The sequence below is a fragment of the Tribolium castaneum genome, chromosome 8 (genome assembly GCF_031307605.1).
Source record: "Tribolium castaneum strain GA2 chromosome 8, icTriCast1.1, whole genome shotgun sequence".
In the NCBI taxonomy this organism is placed as follows: Eukaryota; Metazoa; Arthropoda; class Insecta; order Coleoptera; family Tenebrionidae; genus Tribolium; species Tribolium castaneum.
Genome location: NC_087401.1, coordinates 17,536,571 through 17,557,226, shown reverse-complemented (window position 1 = coordinate 17,557,226; position 20,656 = coordinate 17,536,571). Strand labels below are relative to the sequence as shown.

The following is a 20,656-nucleotide window of genomic DNA, read 5'->3' as shown; positions in this document are numbered from 1 at the left end:
GTGAAATTTTGGTGCGAAAATTAGTGGTATCGCAGTGCGTATAGCCACAAATTGTTTGGTTTGTTTTGTTGAAAATTCAGTAGGTTCGAAAAGTAGAGTTATGTTGTTACCTGGAAATGTAAAAATTTACACTTTTATGAGTTTTGTCTCCATTTCTGCCCTTTCAGAGCGTTATGATAGCGATATTTAGCGCAGAAATATCTACCTTGCGTCAAAAATTTATGTGCCAGATAGAAACAAAAGTTCAGAAAGTAGGGTTATGCTCTCTTCTGAAGTGTTAAATTTTAACTTTAATGGGTTTTGTGTGCTTTTCTGTACTTTTAGAGCGTTATTATTATTGAATATGTTTAAGGGCAGACAAATCTACATTGAGTCTACGACATAAACTTTAGTGTGATTTATTGAAATGTATATAGGGCAAAAATAAACTTTTCGTGCCAAACATTTTCATGAAAAAGGGTGTTTAATCGTTTATAAAGGGCGTGTTAACGTGTGTTAAGTTTACCACATAATAAAACATAAAGTACAACAACTTTTCTATAAAAGCATTTTGCAAAATTCTTATTCATTATTTTCACTATTTTCCTCCTCTCCTGTAATAACTGATCGCCCTTCGGGGGCCATTCTGAATACTGTTTCCACTTTTTTTTTTAAAGAGTATCCCTACATTTGATTATTATGTATACACTCACAACATCTTTTTTTATTTCGCTTTGGGACACTGAGTGGAGCTGCCACCAGAAACAGCTTTCAAAGCATTCGAAAAAAACATTTTTTATTGCATTCGATTAGTAAAAAAGTGAGGTTAAAAATTTGACAACTTGCGCTCTAAAGTAGCTACCGCGCAAGCTACAGAAATACTTAATAACAGAATATGACATAAAATTCGACAAATACAAAAAGGTGGTCACAATTTATATGTATTTGATAACATTAAACCAGTTACACCCAAAATGCACTAATTAATTAAAAAACAGTCATTAAATTGATACTTTTCGATCGTAAGAACGCTCGTCAAAAATCCCGGTCTGTGCGTAATATAATATCTAATAATGTTTGCGTATGAAAATTTCAAGTTTTCTAATTTTTATGAATAATAAGATCTTATGAAACTATTTAGACAAGTGAGCTTGAAGCATTACATCATCTTACACTAATTGTGGTTGACTTTTTTTTTAAAAATCAGGCAGAACTTCTCCATAGTTTGACACTTTGACAGTTGACAAATAATATGAAATCCAGTGGACCATGGTTAAGAAGTTGAGATCAAACATAACCCTTACAGACTACAAACTTTTTGTGCATAGAGGTATTAAAGCCGACTTATTATACAATTTAGGTAAGAATTTAAACATTTCTACTACGCCAAATTGTCTTAATTAACGTTAAAAATAATGTTCATTAATCATTACTGAAATGTCAACTGTCATTTTGACAGAACCTCAATTTTTCGCTTTGTATTGTTTTTTAATTTTTTGCTTCTGCACCTCTCATTTGCCCCCGGAATTTTCTATCAACAAACGTCATCAATTCTGTCAAATTCGGGGGCATGACTCATCGCCGCCAAGCCTTTCCTTCTTATCTTTTCTTTATTGTGCACGATGACGGAAAGTGACGCCCCAAATTGGCTCACAGAGCTCGAAAAAAAACGCGAAATTCGTCTAAAGACCCGTTTGGGTCACGAAGCTGGTGCCGGTGCCCCATGTATAAAATGTTCGGAAAAGTGTCCCGGTCTCGACTTGCATTTCTGGCGGAAAATCTGCAAGAATTGCAAGTGTTCGAAGGAGGATCACGACGTCCACGATGATGATATTTACGGATGGGCCCAATTTCAATTATTAGGAAGTAAACCAACAAGAACCAAGCGAAAAATTGGTGAGTTATTGGGGGTTTTGTAAGTGTGTTAAATTTAGACAGCCGTTGTTGTTTGGTGGCAGTTTTGCCGGGGAAAAAGGACGAAGTGGAGTTGGAATGGGCCCCCAAAGGCAATACCGAGACAATTGATCGCTATTTGAAAACTGTGGCGCCTGAAACGTTGCCAGTTAAGGGATCACAAGCGGCTCAAGAGCGCAAACAACTCCTCCAGAAGCAGATTCCAATTCATGATTTGGATCCGAGTTTGTGTCACGAATTGACCGATTCGGAATTGAATCAAATGCAAGATTACATCAAACATATGAAAGGGAGTGCTGGAGTGGGGCAAATCATACAATTTGGTGTCAATTATGGGAATTTGTACCACTTGGGAGAACCCAACACTGCTAAAATCGTCTCTGACCGAATTCCCAAAACAATTCCAGCGAACGAAACCGTCCAATTATTACCAGGGCTCCACCCCAAACAATTTGAGAAAAAATTATCAATGAAAGACCAAAAAGAACTAGACGCTTTCTTCGATAAAATACCCAAACCTGTTAATATGACAGCACATGCAGAAAAGTCGGGTTATGTCAATTCGCCCAATTTTGTCACTTCCGCTGGACAAATCACACAATATACAAATCCTGAGACGTCCGAAATAACCCCATTGGGATCCACACTTCCGGTTTCACGCTTTGCGCGCGAATTAATCCCTGATTCGAACCTAACCAGTGACGTGACCAATCAAAACCTTCCCGCGAAATTAAAAAATGACCCGAATTCAAACAAACTCCCCGAGTACAATCCAAGTCGTTTAAATGTTCCGGAAAGTCAACTAGTACCAAATCCGGTCAAAATTGGCTCAATTCGTGATATTACCTACACTCCAGAGATTAAAAGTGCCATTAAAACCGAAAATCCAACACCCGGGGAAACCCCAAATGAGAAAATACCACCACCAATCGAAACCAAACACTGTCGCAAGTGTCGTAAACAATTCGCACCGGGTGAATTTGCGATTTTTGTCGAGAAATCAAGCGATTTGTTTCACAATAATTGTTTTAAATGCGCCGGTTGTAACCAAAATTTGGCCGATTTATTTTATTTCTACGATAAAGAATCGGGTGATGTTTATTGCGGACGTGACTTTGCAAAAATTCGGGGCATTCCCCGATGTAAGGCTTGCGATGAGTTGATATTTGTTAAGGAGTATTGTTTGGCTGAAAATTCGACGTTTCACTTGAAGCATTTTTGTTGTTTTGAGTGTGATGAGGCTTTGGCTGGTCAAAATTATGTTGTTGAAGATTCCCAACCGATTTGTTTGCCTTGTTTTGAAAAAGTCAAAGCGAATAAATGTACAAGTTGTTTGCGAGTGATTCGACCAGATGAAGAAGGTTTGACGTTGGCTCAAGGAATACATTTTCATACGGCTGAAGAGTGTTTTTGTTGTTCGGTTTGTAAAAAACCGTTATTGGGGGCCAAGTTGTTGTTCAGGAATGGAAAGTTGTTTTGCTCGCATGAGTGTTTTAAAAGTGATAAATAATTCCATTTTTATACACTTGTATTTTTATAAGAATTTTTTATAAACTAAGTGCCATTATTTTATGAAATAAACGTTTTTCAAACACATTTGTTTTTTTTTGTTTAATTAACTATCATTAAAACATAAAAAAGTCAAGATGGCTTAAACTGTATCATGATTAACAAAAAATTGGTAATGCTGTATGTAATACCAAACAGCGTGGATTTGTGCAGGGAGAAAAAATCGGCAGCTTTGAATTCGGGCCGATTGTGTAAAATAATTCGATTCAATAGAATGAATTTGTGACCAAATCGATTTTTTCTTAATTTTAATTCACTCACAAGTTCTTCAATTTTATCAAATTCCTTCAACACAGCATCACATAGCAAAATATTGATCGTGATACAAATCTAGAAACGAAAAAGCTTCATCACAAATAAAAAACCGAAATTATTACCCAATATGAGCAAATTCCGATCATGTGTAACATCTGATTGAGTACCTCAGTCATGGTACGCGTGTCGTACGTAAAATGCCCATTACTTTTAATAAAAACATCAAGCGTTATAAGCACTGTAATGGACGCAGAAAAAATATTTGTAAAACATGGCCATCCGAAAATATCGTTGAAAACATCGATTGTTTTTTTCAAAACGTACAAATCGCGTCCAACTTTTCGTGTTTGCGGTACTTTGGACTCGAGCGTCCATAACTGTTGTCTGTACTTCCCCAGAATAATATCCAAAAGGATACAACGTAAAATTAAGAAAAACATCTGAAAGTAGCGACGAAAAAAATTGACAAACATCAAAAAAGCCAACTGGTAATTGGTGAAATAGGTATAGTACACAAGACCAAATACGCACTCAACTAATAAAAAAAGTTGCGACATTATGAACCAGAAATAATGAACTTTTCGCCGATTTTTTCTATTGTTAACCTTCCTAAGTCCTCGCGACAAGTCCAACCAAAAATTTCGCCAACATCTCACGAAAATAAAAACGTAAAAATCGTGCGTGTACACCGCAACAAGTGAAAATATCGCTAATATGTACTGAACGCTTGTCAATTGCTTGTAAGTCACATGACTGATTTTGTACGTTAAAGACGTAACAACAATGTACGTCACAACAATGAAACAACTGTGAATTTTATTTGGACTCGTTTGTAATAAACTAGACGGTGTTATTGTGAAGATTTTGCCAACTTTGAAAATCAAGTCAACCACTTGCAAGTCCATTTTTCGGACTGGCATAAACAAATTACAAGTCAATTTTCTTTAAATTGGATCATTACGAGAAGAAATGTTGTCAGTGAGTTCAAAACGCTGAAAAGTGTTGAACGATCGATTGAGAAAAATCGCGCCGCTTTGAATTCAGGACGATTATGTTGGACTACGTCGATAAAAATTTGGACTTCGTCCGTTTCGTACGTTGCAAGGTCATCAAAGGAGGCTTCGAGTTTGTACGCTTGTGACAAAATATCGTCCACTTTTTTTAAAATTGTGTCACAGAGAAAAATTGTTGATAAAATGCCCACCTATAAAATGAATGTCATTTTTTCAAAAACAAATAAAACAAAAAATTTACCCAAAGAATAAAAAGCCACACATTATCGAAAATGAACACGTCACTATTTTGTTGCGTCACATTTTTCTTGATAATCATGTCGATGTAAATAAGGCTTTTTGCGGCCGCTTCGAATATATTACACAAAATAATCCAGCCGAAAATATCATTAAAAGTATCAACACTTTCCTTCAAGATGAAAATATTTGATTTGGTTTTTTTCAAAATTGTGACAATCTGTTTCGAGTATAGTAAATTTTTCGCTTTTGTGATCTGAAGCAGCGTGACATCTTGTTGCCGATATTTGGCCAAAATCAATTTAAGTATCACAACAATGAAGAGAGAGCAGAAAAAAGTGACGTAATTTTCAAAATCGGACACAAGATACGTTTTTACAAAGTTTTCAAAACCCGACTCTTCAACCACGGTATAAATGTGATAAATTTCCAACGAGACGAAAATTATGAAAGCCATTGATATTGTGATGTAATACCATTTCAAACGCATTGTGTCGTGAATTGTAGCCAAATTTTGAATAAGTTTGAACCAACATTGTCGTTTAAATCGCATCACAATTATCACAATATACAAAATAAAGAAAAACTGGTTTGTGATACTCATTATGGCCAAAACGAGTTGTATTGACGTCAAGTTTGTGAAAATTCCATCCGTTGAAGTAATAAGTAGAAACAGACGTCCGCCTAAATATGCGAGAAAAACCGAAATTTCGTACAATTTTTGTACACATGATGGATTTTGGTTATTGGTCGAGGATGGAGTTAGTGATAGAAATTTTCCAATGTTGAAAAACAGTTCGAATAAGCGGTGGCTCATGGCGGATTACAAGGCTATAGTTGGAAAAATAATTTGTTTATAACGTCTAATCGATGGAAAATTATACACATTACAAAGATAAACATTAAGTGTTGTTGAGTGGACAAACAGAAGGCTTTTAGTGGAAAATACACGAAATTAGTTTTGGTAAACATGTTTTGGTTTAAACACCGAAATTTGAATGAAAATTGATCATTATTTTATTGTTACAGGATTAAGATGGAAGAGGAAATTACGGATGAAGAAATGGACGAAATGTTGGAGGCACCACTACAAAGTAAAATAACGACGTTACAGCCTTGCGTAAAAAGAAGCTTGAATATTTATTATTTTCGCGAAATCAAAACACTGGTTGATAATTTGCCCCCAAATAAAAAAGTAAAACTTGTGGGAATGTATAAATACTGTGGAGGAAGCCATTATTTAACTTTTAAAGATAATTGTAAAGTATTGTTAGACATGTCATGTGTTAAAACATACCCGATTTTTGATACTTTTATTGAAATTCTTGGTATTGTAAAAGTGCAAGAACCTATGATGGTCTTGGTCCATTTTTTCGGACAGTTCCAATACAACATTCACGAAGTTGAACAATATTTGAATATTTTAAGAAAACTTGTGTCAAAATATTCTTTACAATAAATATTTCTTTTTGTTTTTCATTTATTTCGTATCAAATTGTACCAAAACAAGAAAAAAGGTGATAAACGTATTAACAATTTTGAAAAGTAATAATTTATTGATTTGGAAAAAACGAGAAGCTGTGATTTTTGGCCGATTATTTTTCACGTCCTGAATAATTTTTTTCATGTTGGTAGTCGTATTATCAAGTTTCTTCGAATTTAAATTAATTCCATCCAATACTTTTAAAATATCGTCAAACTGTGCCAAAATTCGTTGAGACAAAATAACAATCGTCACAATTGAACCCTAAAACCAAATCTTTTAGTCATTAGAATCGGAATTAGGGATTTTTTTTACCCAAAATATTGTCATTATTCCACACTGAATGCAATAAAACAAATTGTTATTAACCCCTGGGCCTGCTTTTTTAAACGCCAACTCTTGTTTTGTAATGTTGTCAAGGTAAATTAAAGATTTTGCCGATATATACAGAATGTTCCATAAAATCACCGCTCCGAAAACATCATTAAACACATCCAAAGTCGCTCGAAGTGTTATCAAATCATTTTTCACATTTCTCAATCTAATCATATCAAATTTAGTTTCTAGTAACTTTCGTTTTTGCAAGTTGTACCGTCGCAGTACTAGTTTTAGTACGAAACAAGCAAACAACATGTAAAAAAATTGACTATAAAACTCATAGTTTTCCACTTGGTACAATTTGAGACATTCCGCACCCAATGCACCAAAACAACCATAAAGCATAAGACCCATTATGGCCAAAAACCCGAAATGTGCAAGTACAAAAATTCCTAAATCGTGTTTTCCCCTGACAGGTGTACCAATCTTTTGCATATTTTTTACCAGTTTGAACCAGTTTTTGCGCTTGAACCAAGTTAAAACCACAAAAATGTGCACTAAGTGACCGTAACGCGTCAAATCGGAAAACAACCAAAGTGTGGCTTGCAACGGACGCAATCTCATGTAGAGACTTTTGCGGAAATTTAATGTGACAATGGTGCCAATATTGCAAACAATGAACACTAAAATCGAGTAAAACCTCTCAAGCTTGGTTGGTTTTTTCGAAAAAGGGGTCAAAGCAAAAAAAATTCCGATTGTGAAAAAAGTTTTTACCATGTTGAGATTCATTTTTACACTGATTTGCTGACAGAATTTATTGTTTTGGTTACGACCTAATTGTGGGTTTTACAAACATTTATTATTGATTTTTTATAATGGCTAATTTTCCTTAAATTGTAGCACAATTAGTAAAAAAGTGGTCATTGAATCCAAAATGTTAAAAATCAAGGTCATTTCAATCACAAAATATCGACCAGCAGTGAATTTGGGCCGATTTTGTGACACGTTTTTGATAAATTCACAAATTTCGTTTTTATCGATTATCAAATCCAGGTCACAGTTTTCAAATCGATACGCCAGTGATATCAACCCTTCGAATTCTTCAATAATGGAGTCACAAAATCGTATCACAACAATAATACAAATCTGGAGAAACAAAAGCGTAATAATCGATAATGTAACTTGAGACTCACCCAAAACAGTAGTAGCAGAGTGATTTGTGATACAAATTGTGACGTACTATGTGTCACAAGAGTTGAGTAATTTTTAACTGCGATATCCAAATATATCAAAGTTTTAATAGCAGCGAAAAAAATATTGTATAGAATCGTCCAACCGAAGATTTCGTTGAATGTACTATCCGTACGTTTCAAAATAACTAAGTTAATCTCAATATCGTGCATATTTAAACTTGTGATTTGTTTCATTACACTTTCTTCTAGTATTAATTGTTTTTGATATTTGTACCGAAACAGCAACATTCTAAGAATAATACATGCGGAAAGAATGAAAAAAAATTGCGTATACATCTCAAAATATTCGATAAGATAAAAGCGAATAAAGTCGAATTTGAAACAAGTCCACCAAATATAAAAATTCAAACTTAAAACAGCCACCATTGTGATATACCAACCGAAAAATACGCAGTGATATTGTGATAGTCCACCAAGTTTGATTTTTTTTATATTCGTGACGAGACGTGTCAATTGATTTCGTTTCGTAATTCCAACTATTATGAAAACGTAGAAATTGTGAAAATACAAATCACAATTTAATAATAGTCTCAAAACGAATTGCATCGATGATAAAGTCCAATAACTTGAGTTTTGACGTGCGTGAAACTTGACAATTATGCCAACATTGTAAAGTAGAAAAAATCCAATTGCGAAGAGTTTGTAGAATTTATTTTGACAAAGTCCGAATGGACTTCCAATTAAAAAAATGCTTTTGAGGATGTTGTGATCCATTGGCGTGTTGAATGAAATAAAAATTGCATGTAATTTATTATGGAACGAACCACAACGAACAAAGTAAGCAAAGAGTTTATCATTTTGAAAATTGGTGTTTGTATAACACAAATTTACGAGTTTGTGTAGACTTTAATAATAGAAAAAAGAAAAAGCGTTTTTTGTGCAAATTGTGTAATTGTAATTCTGATATAATAACATTTTCACACTAAAGATTCCGTTTTGATTTGAATTATGACGATTAGAAAGGTGACAAGCGAATTAATGATTTGGAAAATCGTCGATCTCTTAATTAAAAAAAATCTCGCCGCTGAAAATTTCGGTCCATTACTCGTTACCGCCTTCAGGAAATTTTCAAATTGTTTGTTATCGTATAAAATCAAATCGGTTTGGAGCAATTTTTGCACTTTCTTTGTGATTTCTTCATTTTCACTAACAATAGCATCACATAAGAAAATCACCCAAAAAATCAAAGCCTGCAAAAATGTCTACGTGATTTTTTTTACTAGAATTGGACTCACCCAAAACAGCCCCAAAATTCCAACATGTGTCACTTTCGTTAGAACTAAAATTGGTGAATTATAAGACGGAGTGTGGACCTCTTTAATCATTTTGTTAACATAAATAAGACTTTTGGACGAATTGTAAATAATATTCAAGAGAATTGTTCCACCGAAAATCTCACAAAACGTATCAACGGTTTGTTTTAATTGCAGTTGGTTGATTTTGATTTGGTGCCAATTTTTTTGCAAGTGGAGTGTGTTTTTAAAGTGTTGGTACCTCAAAAGTATCATTTTGAGGATGATTGGAGCAAACGACAAGTAGAAAAATTGAGTAAAAATTTGTACAAACTCGACGAAATATAAACGGACAAATTCATACAAGTCAATGGTATTATACAAGACGAAGAAAATACAAGAATAAATGAAAATGTAGCAAAAATATGTAACAATAAATTTAAAATAGAGAGATTTATCTTCAGAATGACCAATTGCAATGTTCGGTTTTCTCAAATTTGTGAATAAAACAAACCAGAACTTGCGTTTAAAAATCATCACAGAAAGAAAAATGTAGAGATTGTGAACGTAGCGAGTGACATCAGTGAAAATCCATAAGAATGCCTCTATGAGGGGATAAGTTATATAAGCAAATAATCTGTATTGAAAGCCAGCAGTGGCACCAACCGTAAAAAAAATAAACACCAAAACTTTATAAATCCTTTGCGAAAGTGTTACTTTAAAATTGTGAGTTGTTGTCGGTGTCAAGGCAAGATTTCTTCCAATTTTGAAAAAAATTTCAATAATGTTTAAATCCATTTTGGGTTGGAATCATTCTGAACTTGGACTTTAATGATTCAAAAAAAAATTCGTTTGAATAAGTTATGAACAAACAAAATCAAAATGTTTACACACAAATGAGCGTGTAAACCCCTAATTGGGTCATAATTAGTTTTAAGTCAGGATCTTGAATAAACAAAAACTTGGCCCAAACTTTTCACTTATAAAAGAACAAACTCCTAGTCAATTGATTCAAACCGCGTATTTGTTTGCTTAGTGTAATCGTCAGTATAATGGATTTGAATAAAATTCAAGTTTTTTACAATTTCGGCAAAGTTTTAGCAATTACACCGTCACATTTATGTAATCGAAGGCGCAATTTCAGTCAAAAATTCCATTTTTTTGTACTTATTGTGATATACATTGGGAGTGCCATAAGTTCGCAATATTTTCGAAATTATACAAAATCAAAAACTTGCGAATTGGCGATGAGACTTTTCAAGGATTTTCTTCGTCACTCTCACACTTTTTACATTATGGGACCTTTAGCCACAACCAAACGCCACCATTGGTTTAAAATGATCAATATTTTGCGAAAAAATGACACTCCAGGAGTAGATCGGTTTTTTTTTTTGGTCTTTTTCAGCCTGGCATTGCTTATTTGTTACGATTATTGTGATATGGATCCGGCTCTGTTTTTTGCTACTTGGTTTAAAACTAATCCAAACACATGCATACGAATATTTCCAATTGTATTTTCAAGTCTATTTCATGTTTTTTGCTTGTGTTTTGCTCGAAATGTTCCGAAAAAGGTACGAATTGCAAAAAAAAGCATTGGGTCAAATGATTCCATTCCAACAACACTTTCTCGAAAAGTTTAAGATTGAAATTTTTCGACTGGCTTTAGGAATTGATAGTTTTAACAAAATTTTTGGTCCGATGTTTGTTTTGAACATATTTTACATTTCCGATTTGTTTCTTCTCTACATAAATGGCTTGATCAAGAGTAGAAATTTGGTTGATATTTATATTTGGCTGGTTGTGTACCGAATCGGACTAATTACGTTTTATTGGGTACGGAATACAAAAAAAATCATACAATAAATGTAGGTAATTTTTACTTCTAGCTTCATGTGGTCGCACTTGCTGTTCGATCCGAAGCAATTTCGCAACAATACGATGGAATTGTTCATTTAGCGAACAAATTACGAGTTATTTCGACGAAAATGGACCGAAAAATAGTTGAAGATTTTATCGATTACATCCGAGAAAATCGACCCGAAATCGACGCTGCTAATTTTTTTCACTTGAAACGATCGACAATTTTCACCATTGTCAACTGTGTTATCTACTTTCTTGTTGTCGTAATTGAATTTAAATAAACAGTGTTTTTTTTGTTGTAAACAAAGTTTTTACTTTAAACTATTTGAAACGGTAATACAGAGTGTTCCGTCTAAACTCCACATTAGATGAATTGAAAATTCTAATAAAGATATTTATTTGAAAATTGGTACTCAGCCATAATCCGTTGAGTTCTGCTGAATGAAAATATTTTCCAGATGGCGGTACTTCCGATTATACCGGAAATCGCTATCAACTTTCTTATTTTCAATGGAAAGCAATGTTTTTCACTGCGTTTTTGGATTAGTTGAGTTATTTCAAGGCTGTTTTTATGAAAAAAAATTGAAATTATTTTGAGAACTTGTGGCATTTCGATTGAAAAAATTGAGTTATGAGTGCTTAAAGTTCTGAAAACTTAACTTTAAACATTTGGGGTTTGTTATTCTTTTTTAGAAGTTTGAAAATACCAGAGGAAAGATATAAGCTTTCTCTTTCAAAAGAGCTAAAAAATATTTTTGAATTTTAAAAAATGGCAGAGTTATCGATTTTTGAAATGCAAGGTGCAAATCCAAAAAAAAATTAAAACCCAAAATATTTCGTAAACGGTTAAATTTAGGTATAGGGAAAGCTTATGAAAACTACCTTAAAATAACCCTAGTAATCCAAAAACACATTAAAAAATATAGCTTTCCATTTAAAATAAGGAAGTTGATAGCTACTTCCGGTATTACCGGAAGTGTCACCATCTTGAAAATATTTTCGCTGAGCAGAACCTAATAGATTATGATTGTATACAAATTTTTAGATGACTATCATTATTAGAACTACTATTACTTCTAATGTGGTGTTTAGACGGAATAGCCTGTATAATAATCAAATGTGGAGTTAGAACAAGGAATTTTCCGTTTGTGAAAATTGTTTCGATTGTTATCGGGGCTAGGGCGGGAGTGACGTCATCACCTTTACGTTTCTATTCAACTGCGAGCTCATTTGACGTCGTACAAATGTGCGGTTTTCGCTAAAATTCTTAGAAAAATCAGGCTTTTTTCTAAGATAAACATGTATTTCGAGCTAAGAGGGCATTTAACAATTCTCGTTTATTTAAATTGAACTATAACAATAAGAAAGTAGATAACAAAATTCAAAATATTGAAAATAGTTGACCTCTTGAGAATAAAAAATTCGGCCACGTCGATTTCGGGCCGATTTTTGCCAATAAACTCAACAAAATCTTCGACTATTTTTCGGTCCATTTTCGTGCAAATTAATTGCAATTTGTTTGCTAAATGAACAATTTCGTCATATTGTTGCGAAATTGCATCGGCAAGAACAGCCATTACGGCCACATGAAGCTAAAAATAAAATCATGCATCACTTGTATGAATTTTTTATTTCGTACCCAATAAAACACAATTACTCCAATTCGGTATGACAGCAATAAAATGTAGAGATCGGGCGAAATTGTGTGTCTTTTAGTCTTCATCAAACCATTAACGTAAAGCAAAAACATGTCGCAAATGTAAAGTATATTTAAAATAAGCAAAGGTCCGAAAATTTTATTAAAAATTCCAATCCCTGAAGTTAGTCGAAAAATATCAATTTTATATTTTTCGAAATTCGTTGGACGAAATCTGATCATTTGATCCAGTTTGAGTTTTCTTGATTCGTAAAATTTTCGGAACATATCCAGCAAAACACAAGCGAAGAACATGAAAAACAGGTGCGAATACAATTGGAAAAATTCCACAACATACACTTCGAGGAATTTCAAACCAAGTAATAGAAAACAAAGTCGGATCCATATCACAATAATCGTAACAAATAAGCAATGCCAGGCTAGAAAATAGTAGAAAAAAATTGGATTCGCTCCAGAGATGTGATTATTTTTTCGAAAAATTTTAATCATTTTAAACCAATAGTGTCGTTTAGTTGTGGCTAAAGGCCCCAGAATGTAAAATGTGTGACAGTGCCGAATAATGTCCTTGAAATATTTCAAGGCCATTTCGCAAACTTTTGACCTGCTGTAATCTCGAAAATACTGCGAACTAATAGCACTAGCTGTGTACAACACAATGACCACAAAAAAATACAATTTTTGGCCAAAACTGCGCTTTCTGTTGTACAAATGTGACGGTGTTAAAGCTAGAAATTTGCCAAAAGTGAAAAAAACTCCAATTTTTTCCATCGTATTGACACTAAAACTGGGTTTGTTAAACTAAATACATCGTTTCAGTTTGCTATTGATTCAAAATTTGGTTTAATTATGTTTACTCATCATTTATTTATAACAATTACTACATAAACGTAAAAAACCTAAAATTCAGAGTAATTCTAAACATGGATCTAAACATTATTCGGCGGTTTTTTCAAGTGGGCAAATTTCTAGCCCTCACACCTACAACTTTACGCGATTATAGTGCAACACCTTGGCAGAAAAATTACACAGTTTTGGTGTTTTTCTTTTTTACAGTTGGTGCCACTGCTGCTTTACAATTCTGTTGGTCGGATTACATGTCCGAAAATCCCATTGCGCTAGTTTTATGGATTGTGACTGACATCACTCGCTACGTTCACAATCTCTACATTTTTATTTCTGTGATGATTTTCAAACGCAAACTTTGGTTTGTTTTAATCGCAAATTTGAAAAAAACTAAATTCAGGATTGACTATTCCGAGTATAAATTTCTCTATTGTGCATTTATCACGAGTCATGTGTCATTTTCAATCATCATGTCTTGCATTATTTTCATCTGTTTTCAGTTAGATGATTGGTACACTTGTCTTCGTTATTATTTCGTCGAGTTTGTGCAAATTTTTACACAATTTTTCTACTTATCGTTTGCTCCAATCGTCCTCAAAATGATTTTTTTGCGGTACCAACACTTTAACAAAACGCTACAGACTCAAAAAACTTGGCACCAAATAAAAACCGGTCAATTGAGATTAAAACAAACCGTTGATACGTTTTGTGAGATTTTTGGTGGAACAATTCTATTGAATATAATTTACAATTCGTCCAAAAGTCTTATTTATCTCAACAAATTGATCAAACAAACCAAAAGTTGGTCGAGCGGTTCGCCAATCGTGATTTTAATGAAACTGACTCAGATTGGAATAATTGGCCTGTTTTGGGTGAGTTTCAGTTTTATTGAAAAAAAAAAAAATGCACTTGGATTTTTTTACAGGGTTTGATTTTTTGGGTAATTTTCTTATGTGATGCAATCGTTAGTCAAAACGAAGAAATAAGGAAAAATTTGTACCAAATGCTTCAAGCCGACCCGATTTTTTACGAAAACAAACAATTTGAAAAGTTTTTGAAGACGGTGCTAAGTAATGGACCGGAATTTTCAGCAGTGAGGTTTTTCTCAATTGATCGATCAACTATTTTCCAAATTATGAATTCAATTGTCACGTTTCTAATAGTCGTGATTCAAATCAAAACGGATTAGGGATTTTTTTGCCCTAACACACACTTATGTAATTATAGGTAAAATAAAAAAAACATACTTAAAAACTAGACGGAAAGCAAAAATAGATAAAATAGGTACAAAAACGCTACTACCAATGTAACAAATATATTTGCACCAAAAGTGTAATTTTACTACAATAAATAAATAGTGCTAATAAGAATTAGGCCATTTTTTCGTTCAATTCTCCCACATATTTCGCACAACTGCAGCAACAACAATCCTCATCATGCGACCTTGGTACCACTTCAGGTTCAGTCACTGGTACCACTAAATACTTGACCACTTGTTGGGGCCCCAAAACTGTCAAAATTGGTGGTTTTTGATATGCTACACTTTTCACCGGATCTGAATAGTACCAAGAACCTTCTGAAAATTTATATCCAACTGATTCACTTAAAGGCCTATTAAAAATAGGATGTGTCACTAAAAGTTTCGGCCTGATTTGGCCACTTCCCAAGTAGGGAATAAGTGACTCTTGAAGGTCACGCTTGTCATTATCCGGATTTTTTGTCGGTACTTGACTCAAATCCAAAGACACGAACTTAACGTTTGGTGACACTTGTTTGGGATCAATTTTCGAGGACACGTCCTTGAGACATTTTTCAATGTCGTCCACTGGTTTAATGGCATCATCAGGAATTTTGATAGTATCCAAAATGACAGGATGTTCATTTCTGACATTTTCTTCTATTTCATCAACCACGTTTTCGTTCAATTCATTTTCGGCCAATTTTGGTGGTGGGGGAAGCTCCGCTTTGACTGGCGGTGGCAGTAGTGGGGGAACATCTTTCATTGGTTGAGCATAGAGTGGGGGTAAGTAGGGGTAACAAGGCGGCAAACACAAACACAAAGGATAAAAGGGGTAATTTCTTCCTCCACAACATTTGCAATTGTTACCGCAAGCACAGCCCTCCTTATCTCCACCAATTCGGAGCAGAATTTGTGCATTTGCGTATGATTTTGGTTTTTCGTTGGGGTAATTTTTCGATTCTGAATTTTCCGATACAAAATTTGAGCGTTCAAGAATTTCGAATTCGTCGTAATTACGCTTGTTTGGAGTGCGAAAAATTGTTTTAAGGTCTTGGGTAGACGTTAAATCGACCTGGTAAAAAATAAATGAAACTAATTTTTTAAATTACTAATGTTTTTACCTGAGAGATTGTGAGTAACAAGAGAAGTGATGCGATTGGTGGCATTTTTGTGACTGTTTTTTGGTGTGAAATTTTAAGACTTTTATAAGTGAATTAAGTGAAGAGAGGCACGTTTTTTGCGACCGTGGTTCGTAATAAAGTGCTGACTTTGTTGTAAACATGACATTGAATGCAATTTTAACGGTTAACGCTTGAACGCATACTCCCAGTTCCACCGTCATGTCTTGGCTTTGATAGGTTGGGCATATTGTCAGTAAATTGAATTAAAATGATCAAATATGAGACAATAGAAGCTCCCATCTGTGAAAAATTAATTAAAATGGAATTAAAAAAAATAAAAAAAATTGTACCGAAAGTAACACAGAAGGGTCCAAATGAAACATTCCCAAAACGCTCAAATGAGCACGGTTTTCCTTCATTAAAAAATAACACTCAATTTGCTAAAAAATTAATTGATTTTCACCAATTTCTAACACAAAACTTACTTCTTTAAGACTGGTTTTGGTTTTGCCATTGACCGAAAAAATTCTAGGTGAAAGCGAAACAATTTCCCGAATTTTCTTATTCACCGAATAAAATACAAAAATAATTAAAACAATTTGACCAAAATGTACGAGAAAAAAATTAACATTCAACACAAACTGAATGGTATTCAAGTGCATTTTCAACATCAAATACAAATTAGTTGTTACAATCACAAAAACCATAAGAAAAGTCGTTGCAATTTGTAGCGAAAAATTCGCAACCATCGAATTACAAATTTCATTCAATTCCAAAAATAAAAGCGTGAATTGTTTCAAATCAAGCAAGCTTTCCTCACGCAAAATTTTAATTAGAATGGCTTCCAAACAAGAAAAACGTTCACTTACGAGAAATAAAGTCGAATAAATGATAAAAAGCCCGAAAGAATTATAAAAGAACGGGAAATAAAACGAAATCCAAGTAATTAAGTCCAACTTTGCTAGAACTATTTCCCCGACGAAATCCACCGTAGCCACTACAAAAAAAATCACCCAAAAAACACCAAATGATGCATAGAAGCGTTTTTTCATATTATTGTAATCAATTTCAACCGCCGGTTTGATCTGATAATCGAAAAACTCCAATCTGATTAAACCCCGAATGAAACTTTTCGAATTAAACCAGTTGGAGCAAATATTTGCGGAAAAAACAGCAACGTAGCACAAGACATGTAAATAAGTTACGACTTTACTAAGTGACTGTTCCGTTTTTTCTTGATTTCCCAAAAATCGTAATACTAGAATTGCGACATAAAGTACGACCAAAACCAAACTGTAGAGAAACAGCCTCCAGTTTGTTTTACTCGGTGTTTTTGCGGACAAAAGTCCGAAAATTTTCGCTACGGTGACCACAAGGGTAAAAGGGTGTGTCACGATGAGCGACATTTCACCAACTAATCGAACTAATCTTTTCCTGACCCAATTAATAAAATAAGTGTTATTGCAACATTCAATTTATTGATTGATTCAAAAATGGCGCGTTGCCAATGTCATTTGTTGATTATAAATAAAATCAAAATTCCCTAGCTATTTTCACACTAGTGCGTGACCGGTGTTTCGTATTTTTCTCCTAAAAAAATGGCAATTAGTTTATTAAACCCGAAAGCCGAAGTGGCAAGGGCTGCTCAAGCCCTTGCTGTGAATATTTCCGCAGCAAAGGGTATCCAAGACGTCATGAAGTCCAATCTGGGGCCCAAAGGGACCATGAAAATGTAAGTGTGGGCGAACACATGGCTATAATTGTATGTTTTGGGGCTTAATTAAAGGGTTTGTGCGATTATTATGTACGTATTTAGGTTCGTTTGAGCGAAATTGCGCAAATTTTGCATTTTTTCTAATGAGTTAAGTGACATAACCTCACTTTAATAATTGTGATTTTTTTTACGCCAAAGTCTCCCAATTTAGTAAATTGCATAATTTGGTCGATTTTTAATAAATAAGAATGACGTAAGCCCACTTTTTGTCAAGGGTGTTTTTGTGGGAATTGGTTGGGTAAAAACCATTGGGAAACACAGTCTGGAATAGATTAGGGTCGTTTATTTTAATGGTTTGTGTGGCGATAATTGAATTAAAAGCGATCAGAATTGGGAAATATCAACGAAAAAATGGAATTATTGTTATTTGGTTGCCATGGTTTTCCTAGGGATTTCACAATGAACAAATTATTGAATTGTTGTTTGGTTACCATAGTAATTATTAGAGATTTTTGTATTTGATTACTCTTTGCCCCAGGTTGGTTTCTGGTGCCGGCGACATAAAAATCACCAAAGACGGCAACGTACTCCTCCACGAGATGCAAATCCAGCACCCGACCGCCTCACTCATAGCACGTGCTTCAACCGCTCAGGACGACATGACCGGGGACGGCACCACGTCCACGGTCCTCGTTATCGGCGAACTCCTCAAACAAGCCGATATCCTCATCGGCGAGGGGTTGCACCCGCGGGTCGTCACCGAAGGTTTTGACAAAGCACGTGCCAAAACACTCGAAATTCTCGATTCGATTAAAATCGCGATTGAAATAAATCGCGAGAATTTACTTGATGTTGCACGGACTAGTCTACGAACTAAAGTGCACCAGATCCTGGCCAATGTCCTTGCCGATGTTTGCGTTGACGCTGTGTTGGCCATCAAAAGTAAGGACAAGCCGGTAGACTTGCACATGGTCGAGTTGATGGAAATGCAACATAAAACCGAAACTGACACCACCTTGATTAAGGGTCTGGTGCTTGATCACGGCTCCAGGCATCCAGATATGCCCAAAAGGTTGAAAAATTGCTACATTCTCACGTGTAACGTCTCAATGGAATATGAGAAAAGTGAAGTCAATTCGGGTTTTTTCTACAAAACGGCAGAAGAACGCGAGAAGATGGTTCAAGCTGAGCGTGAATTTATTGAACAGAGGGTGAAAAAAGTCATTGCTTTGAAGAAAAAACTTTGCGATGGCACTGATAAGAGTTTTGTTGTTATTAATCAGAAAGGGATTGATCCAATGAGTCTTGATCTTTTGGCCAAGGAAGGTATAATGGCCTTAAGACGAGCCAAAAGACGCAACATGGAAAGATTGGCTTTGGCTTGTGGTGGAATCGCTTTAAATCATTTCGATGATATGCAAGAATCGCAATTGGGTTATGCTGGAGTTGTCTATGAACATGTTTTGGGCGAAAATAAATATACTTTCGTTGAGGAATGCAAAATACCACAGTCGGTCACCATTCTTATTAAAGGGCCCAATAAACACACTCTCACTCAAATCAAGGATGCTGTGAGGGATGGATTAAGGGCCATCAATAATGCCATAGAGGACAAAGCCTTGATTCCAGGTAATAAAAAGACAAAACTGAATTAAAAAAAAATTAAATTATCCTTTTTATGAGTTTCTACATGGGAATTTTTGCTGAATTTCATCATAAATCTCCCAAAAAATCACCAAATTTGTGTATTTTTTAAATTTTGTAGTCAAGAATTGTAAAAAATCTAAACTATCGTTAAATTTAGGCCGTTTTTCAAGCATATTTGCACAAAACTACAAAATTAAGCCCAGCATTATATTATTTTTGAACTTTTTTTAAGGTTCCAGCGCATTATTTTTCAGTCAGAAACTCACTCATTTCCCGAAATTAACAAAATATCTAGTTGCTTAATGGATGACGTCACAGTCATTTTGTGACGCGTCTTAAAAATGTGCGTTACTAGGCTTTGAAATTGTAAATAGGGGTCAATGACCTGACCTGGCCACACAATTGTTAATTTATTAGACTCACAATGCGTTTTCCGTTTAAAATAGAGCTCAAAAATTGAATTTACGAGTTGCTTCAACTACTCCCATCACCAAAAACCCAACTTCGGTACTTACTTGTCAATGTTGAAAATCGCCGTTTAGATCAACACATCGGAACACTGAAAGTCTTTGAACACTTTTGCACAAACATTTGCACGAAATAACCGATTTAACAGCGATTTTTCCCGAATTTACTAAGCGGTAAGCGGCCATCACGAAATTTGATGCACCGCCAATTGTTTCGCTACCAACCGTACCAATAAAATCACTAAATGTCATAGCGCTTAATTCAAATTGATTTTGCACACAAAACAGTTTTTTGTGATATTTTTCAGGCGCAGGGGCTTTTGAGGTGACCGCCCACAAAGAATTGATGGCTTACAAGGACACCGTTAAAGGAAAATCGCGTCTTGGAATTGGTGCTTACGCGGAAGCCCTTCTTGTAATTCCCAAAGTTTTGGCAACGAATTCTGGTTTCGATGCTCAGGTTTGTGTGATTTTCTCATTGATTGTTTTATAGTTATTTGTTGTTCTTAGGATACTATTGTAAAACTTCAAGAAGAATCTCGTAACAATAAGGAACCAATTGGGCTTGATTTAGCTTCAGGACAACCGATTAATCCGAAAGATGCCGGAATTTTCGATAATTACATCGTGAAGAAACAAATAATTAATTCGTGTTCGGTGATTGCAAGCAATTTATTGTTGGTTGATGAAATAATGAGAGCCGGAATGAGCAGTTTGAAAGGTTAAATGGATTTTTTTTGTCAGTAATTTTATTCACGTATTAATGCTTGATTTTGTAATTATTATACAACAATAATAAAGGATTTTAACACCCATTTTTTGGCCAAAGCTATTATTTGGCGATCGTATAGTAA

General features: G+C 34.5%; 3 protein-coding genes, 1 long non-coding RNA gene and 1 other non-coding gene across 5 annotated transcripts; 3 read left to right on the top strand and 2 right to left on the bottom strand.

Moving 5' to 3' along the window:
• Positions 1 to 687: 687 nt before the first annotated feature.
• LOC107398045 (uncharacterized) lies at positions 688 to 6,446 on the top strand. Its single transcript, XR_001575028.2, has 2 exons — positions 688 to 1,339; positions 5,997 to 6,446. It is a non-coding gene; the product is annotated as an uncharacterized LOC107398045 (long non-coding RNA).
• Positions 1,367 to 3,487, top strand: Tes (Testin). Its single transcript, XM_008196236.3, has 2 exons — positions 1,367 to 1,875; positions 1,938 to 3,487. Exons 1-2 carry the CDS (start codon positions 1,602 to 1,604, stop codon positions 3,401 to 3,403), a joined length of 1,740 nt encoding a protein of 579 aa, XP_008194458.1. The 5' UTR covers positions 1,367 to 1,601; the 3' UTR covers positions 3,404 to 3,487.
• Positions 3,404 to 5,298, bottom strand: LOC107398040 (uncharacterized). Its single transcript, XR_010335063.1, has 3 exons — positions 4,972 to 5,298; positions 3,840 to 4,921; positions 3,404 to 3,792 (listed from the first exon to the last, which is right to left on the bottom strand). It is a non-coding gene; the product is annotated as an uncharacterized LOC107398040 (transcript).
• An 8,466-nt stretch (positions 6,447 to 14,912) lies between the features above and the next one.
• Positions 14,913 to 16,414, bottom strand: LOC103313296 (uncharacterized). The gene is made up of 3 exons (XM_015980739.2): positions 16,325 to 16,414; positions 15,975 to 16,274; positions 14,913 to 15,925 (listed from the first exon to the last, which is right to left on the bottom strand). The coding sequence occupies exons 2-3, from the start codon at positions 16,017 to 16,019 to the stop codon at positions 14,984 to 14,986; spliced, it is 987 nt and encodes a 328-aa protein (XP_015836225.1). The 5' UTR covers positions 16,020 to 16,274; positions 16,325 to 16,414; the 3' UTR covers positions 14,913 to 14,983.
• A 1,158-nt stretch (positions 16,415 to 17,572) lies between these two features.
• Positions 17,573 to 20,617, top strand: CCT6 (Chaperonin containing TCP1 subunit 6). Its single transcript, XM_962655.5, has 4 exons — positions 17,573 to 17,706; positions 18,227 to 19,317; positions 20,111 to 20,262; positions 20,313 to 20,617. Exons 1-4 carry the CDS (start codon positions 17,573 to 17,575, stop codon positions 20,526 to 20,528), a joined length of 1,593 nt encoding a protein of 530 aa, XP_967748.1. The 3' UTR covers positions 20,529 to 20,617.
• The last annotated feature ends 39 nt before the right edge of the window (positions 20,618 to 20,656 follow it).

Bases quoted from the DNA above. Each gene is read 5' to 3' on its own strand.
- Tes (XM_008196236.3), top strand. From the start codon at position 1,602: ATGACGGAAAGTGACGCCCCAAATTGGCTCACAGAGCTCGAAAAAAAA. The intron at 1,876-1,937 runs GTGAGTTATTGG...GTTTGGTGGCAG, and splicing joins AAGAACCAAGCGAAAAATTG to TTTTGCCGGGGAAAAAGGAC.
- LOC103313296 (XM_015980739.2), bottom strand. From the start codon at position 16,019: ATGCCACCAATCGCATCACTTCTCTTGTTACTCACAATCTCTCAG. The intron at 15,926-15,974 runs GTAAAAACATTA...ATTTTTTACCAG, and splicing joins TGTTACTCACAATCTCTCAG to GTCGATTTAACGTCTACCCA.
- CCT6 (XM_962655.5), top strand. From the start codon at position 17,573: ATGGCAATTAGTTTATTAAACCCGAAAGCCGAAGTGGCAAGGGCTGCT. The intron at 17,707-18,226 runs GTAAGTGTGGGC...TCTTTGCCCCAG, and splicing joins CCCAAAGGGACCATGAAAAT to GTTGGTTTCTGGTGCCGGCG. The intron at 19,318-20,110 runs GTAATAAAAAGA...GATATTTTTCAG, and splicing joins GGACAAAGCCTTGATTCCAG to GCGCAGGGGCTTTTGAGGTG.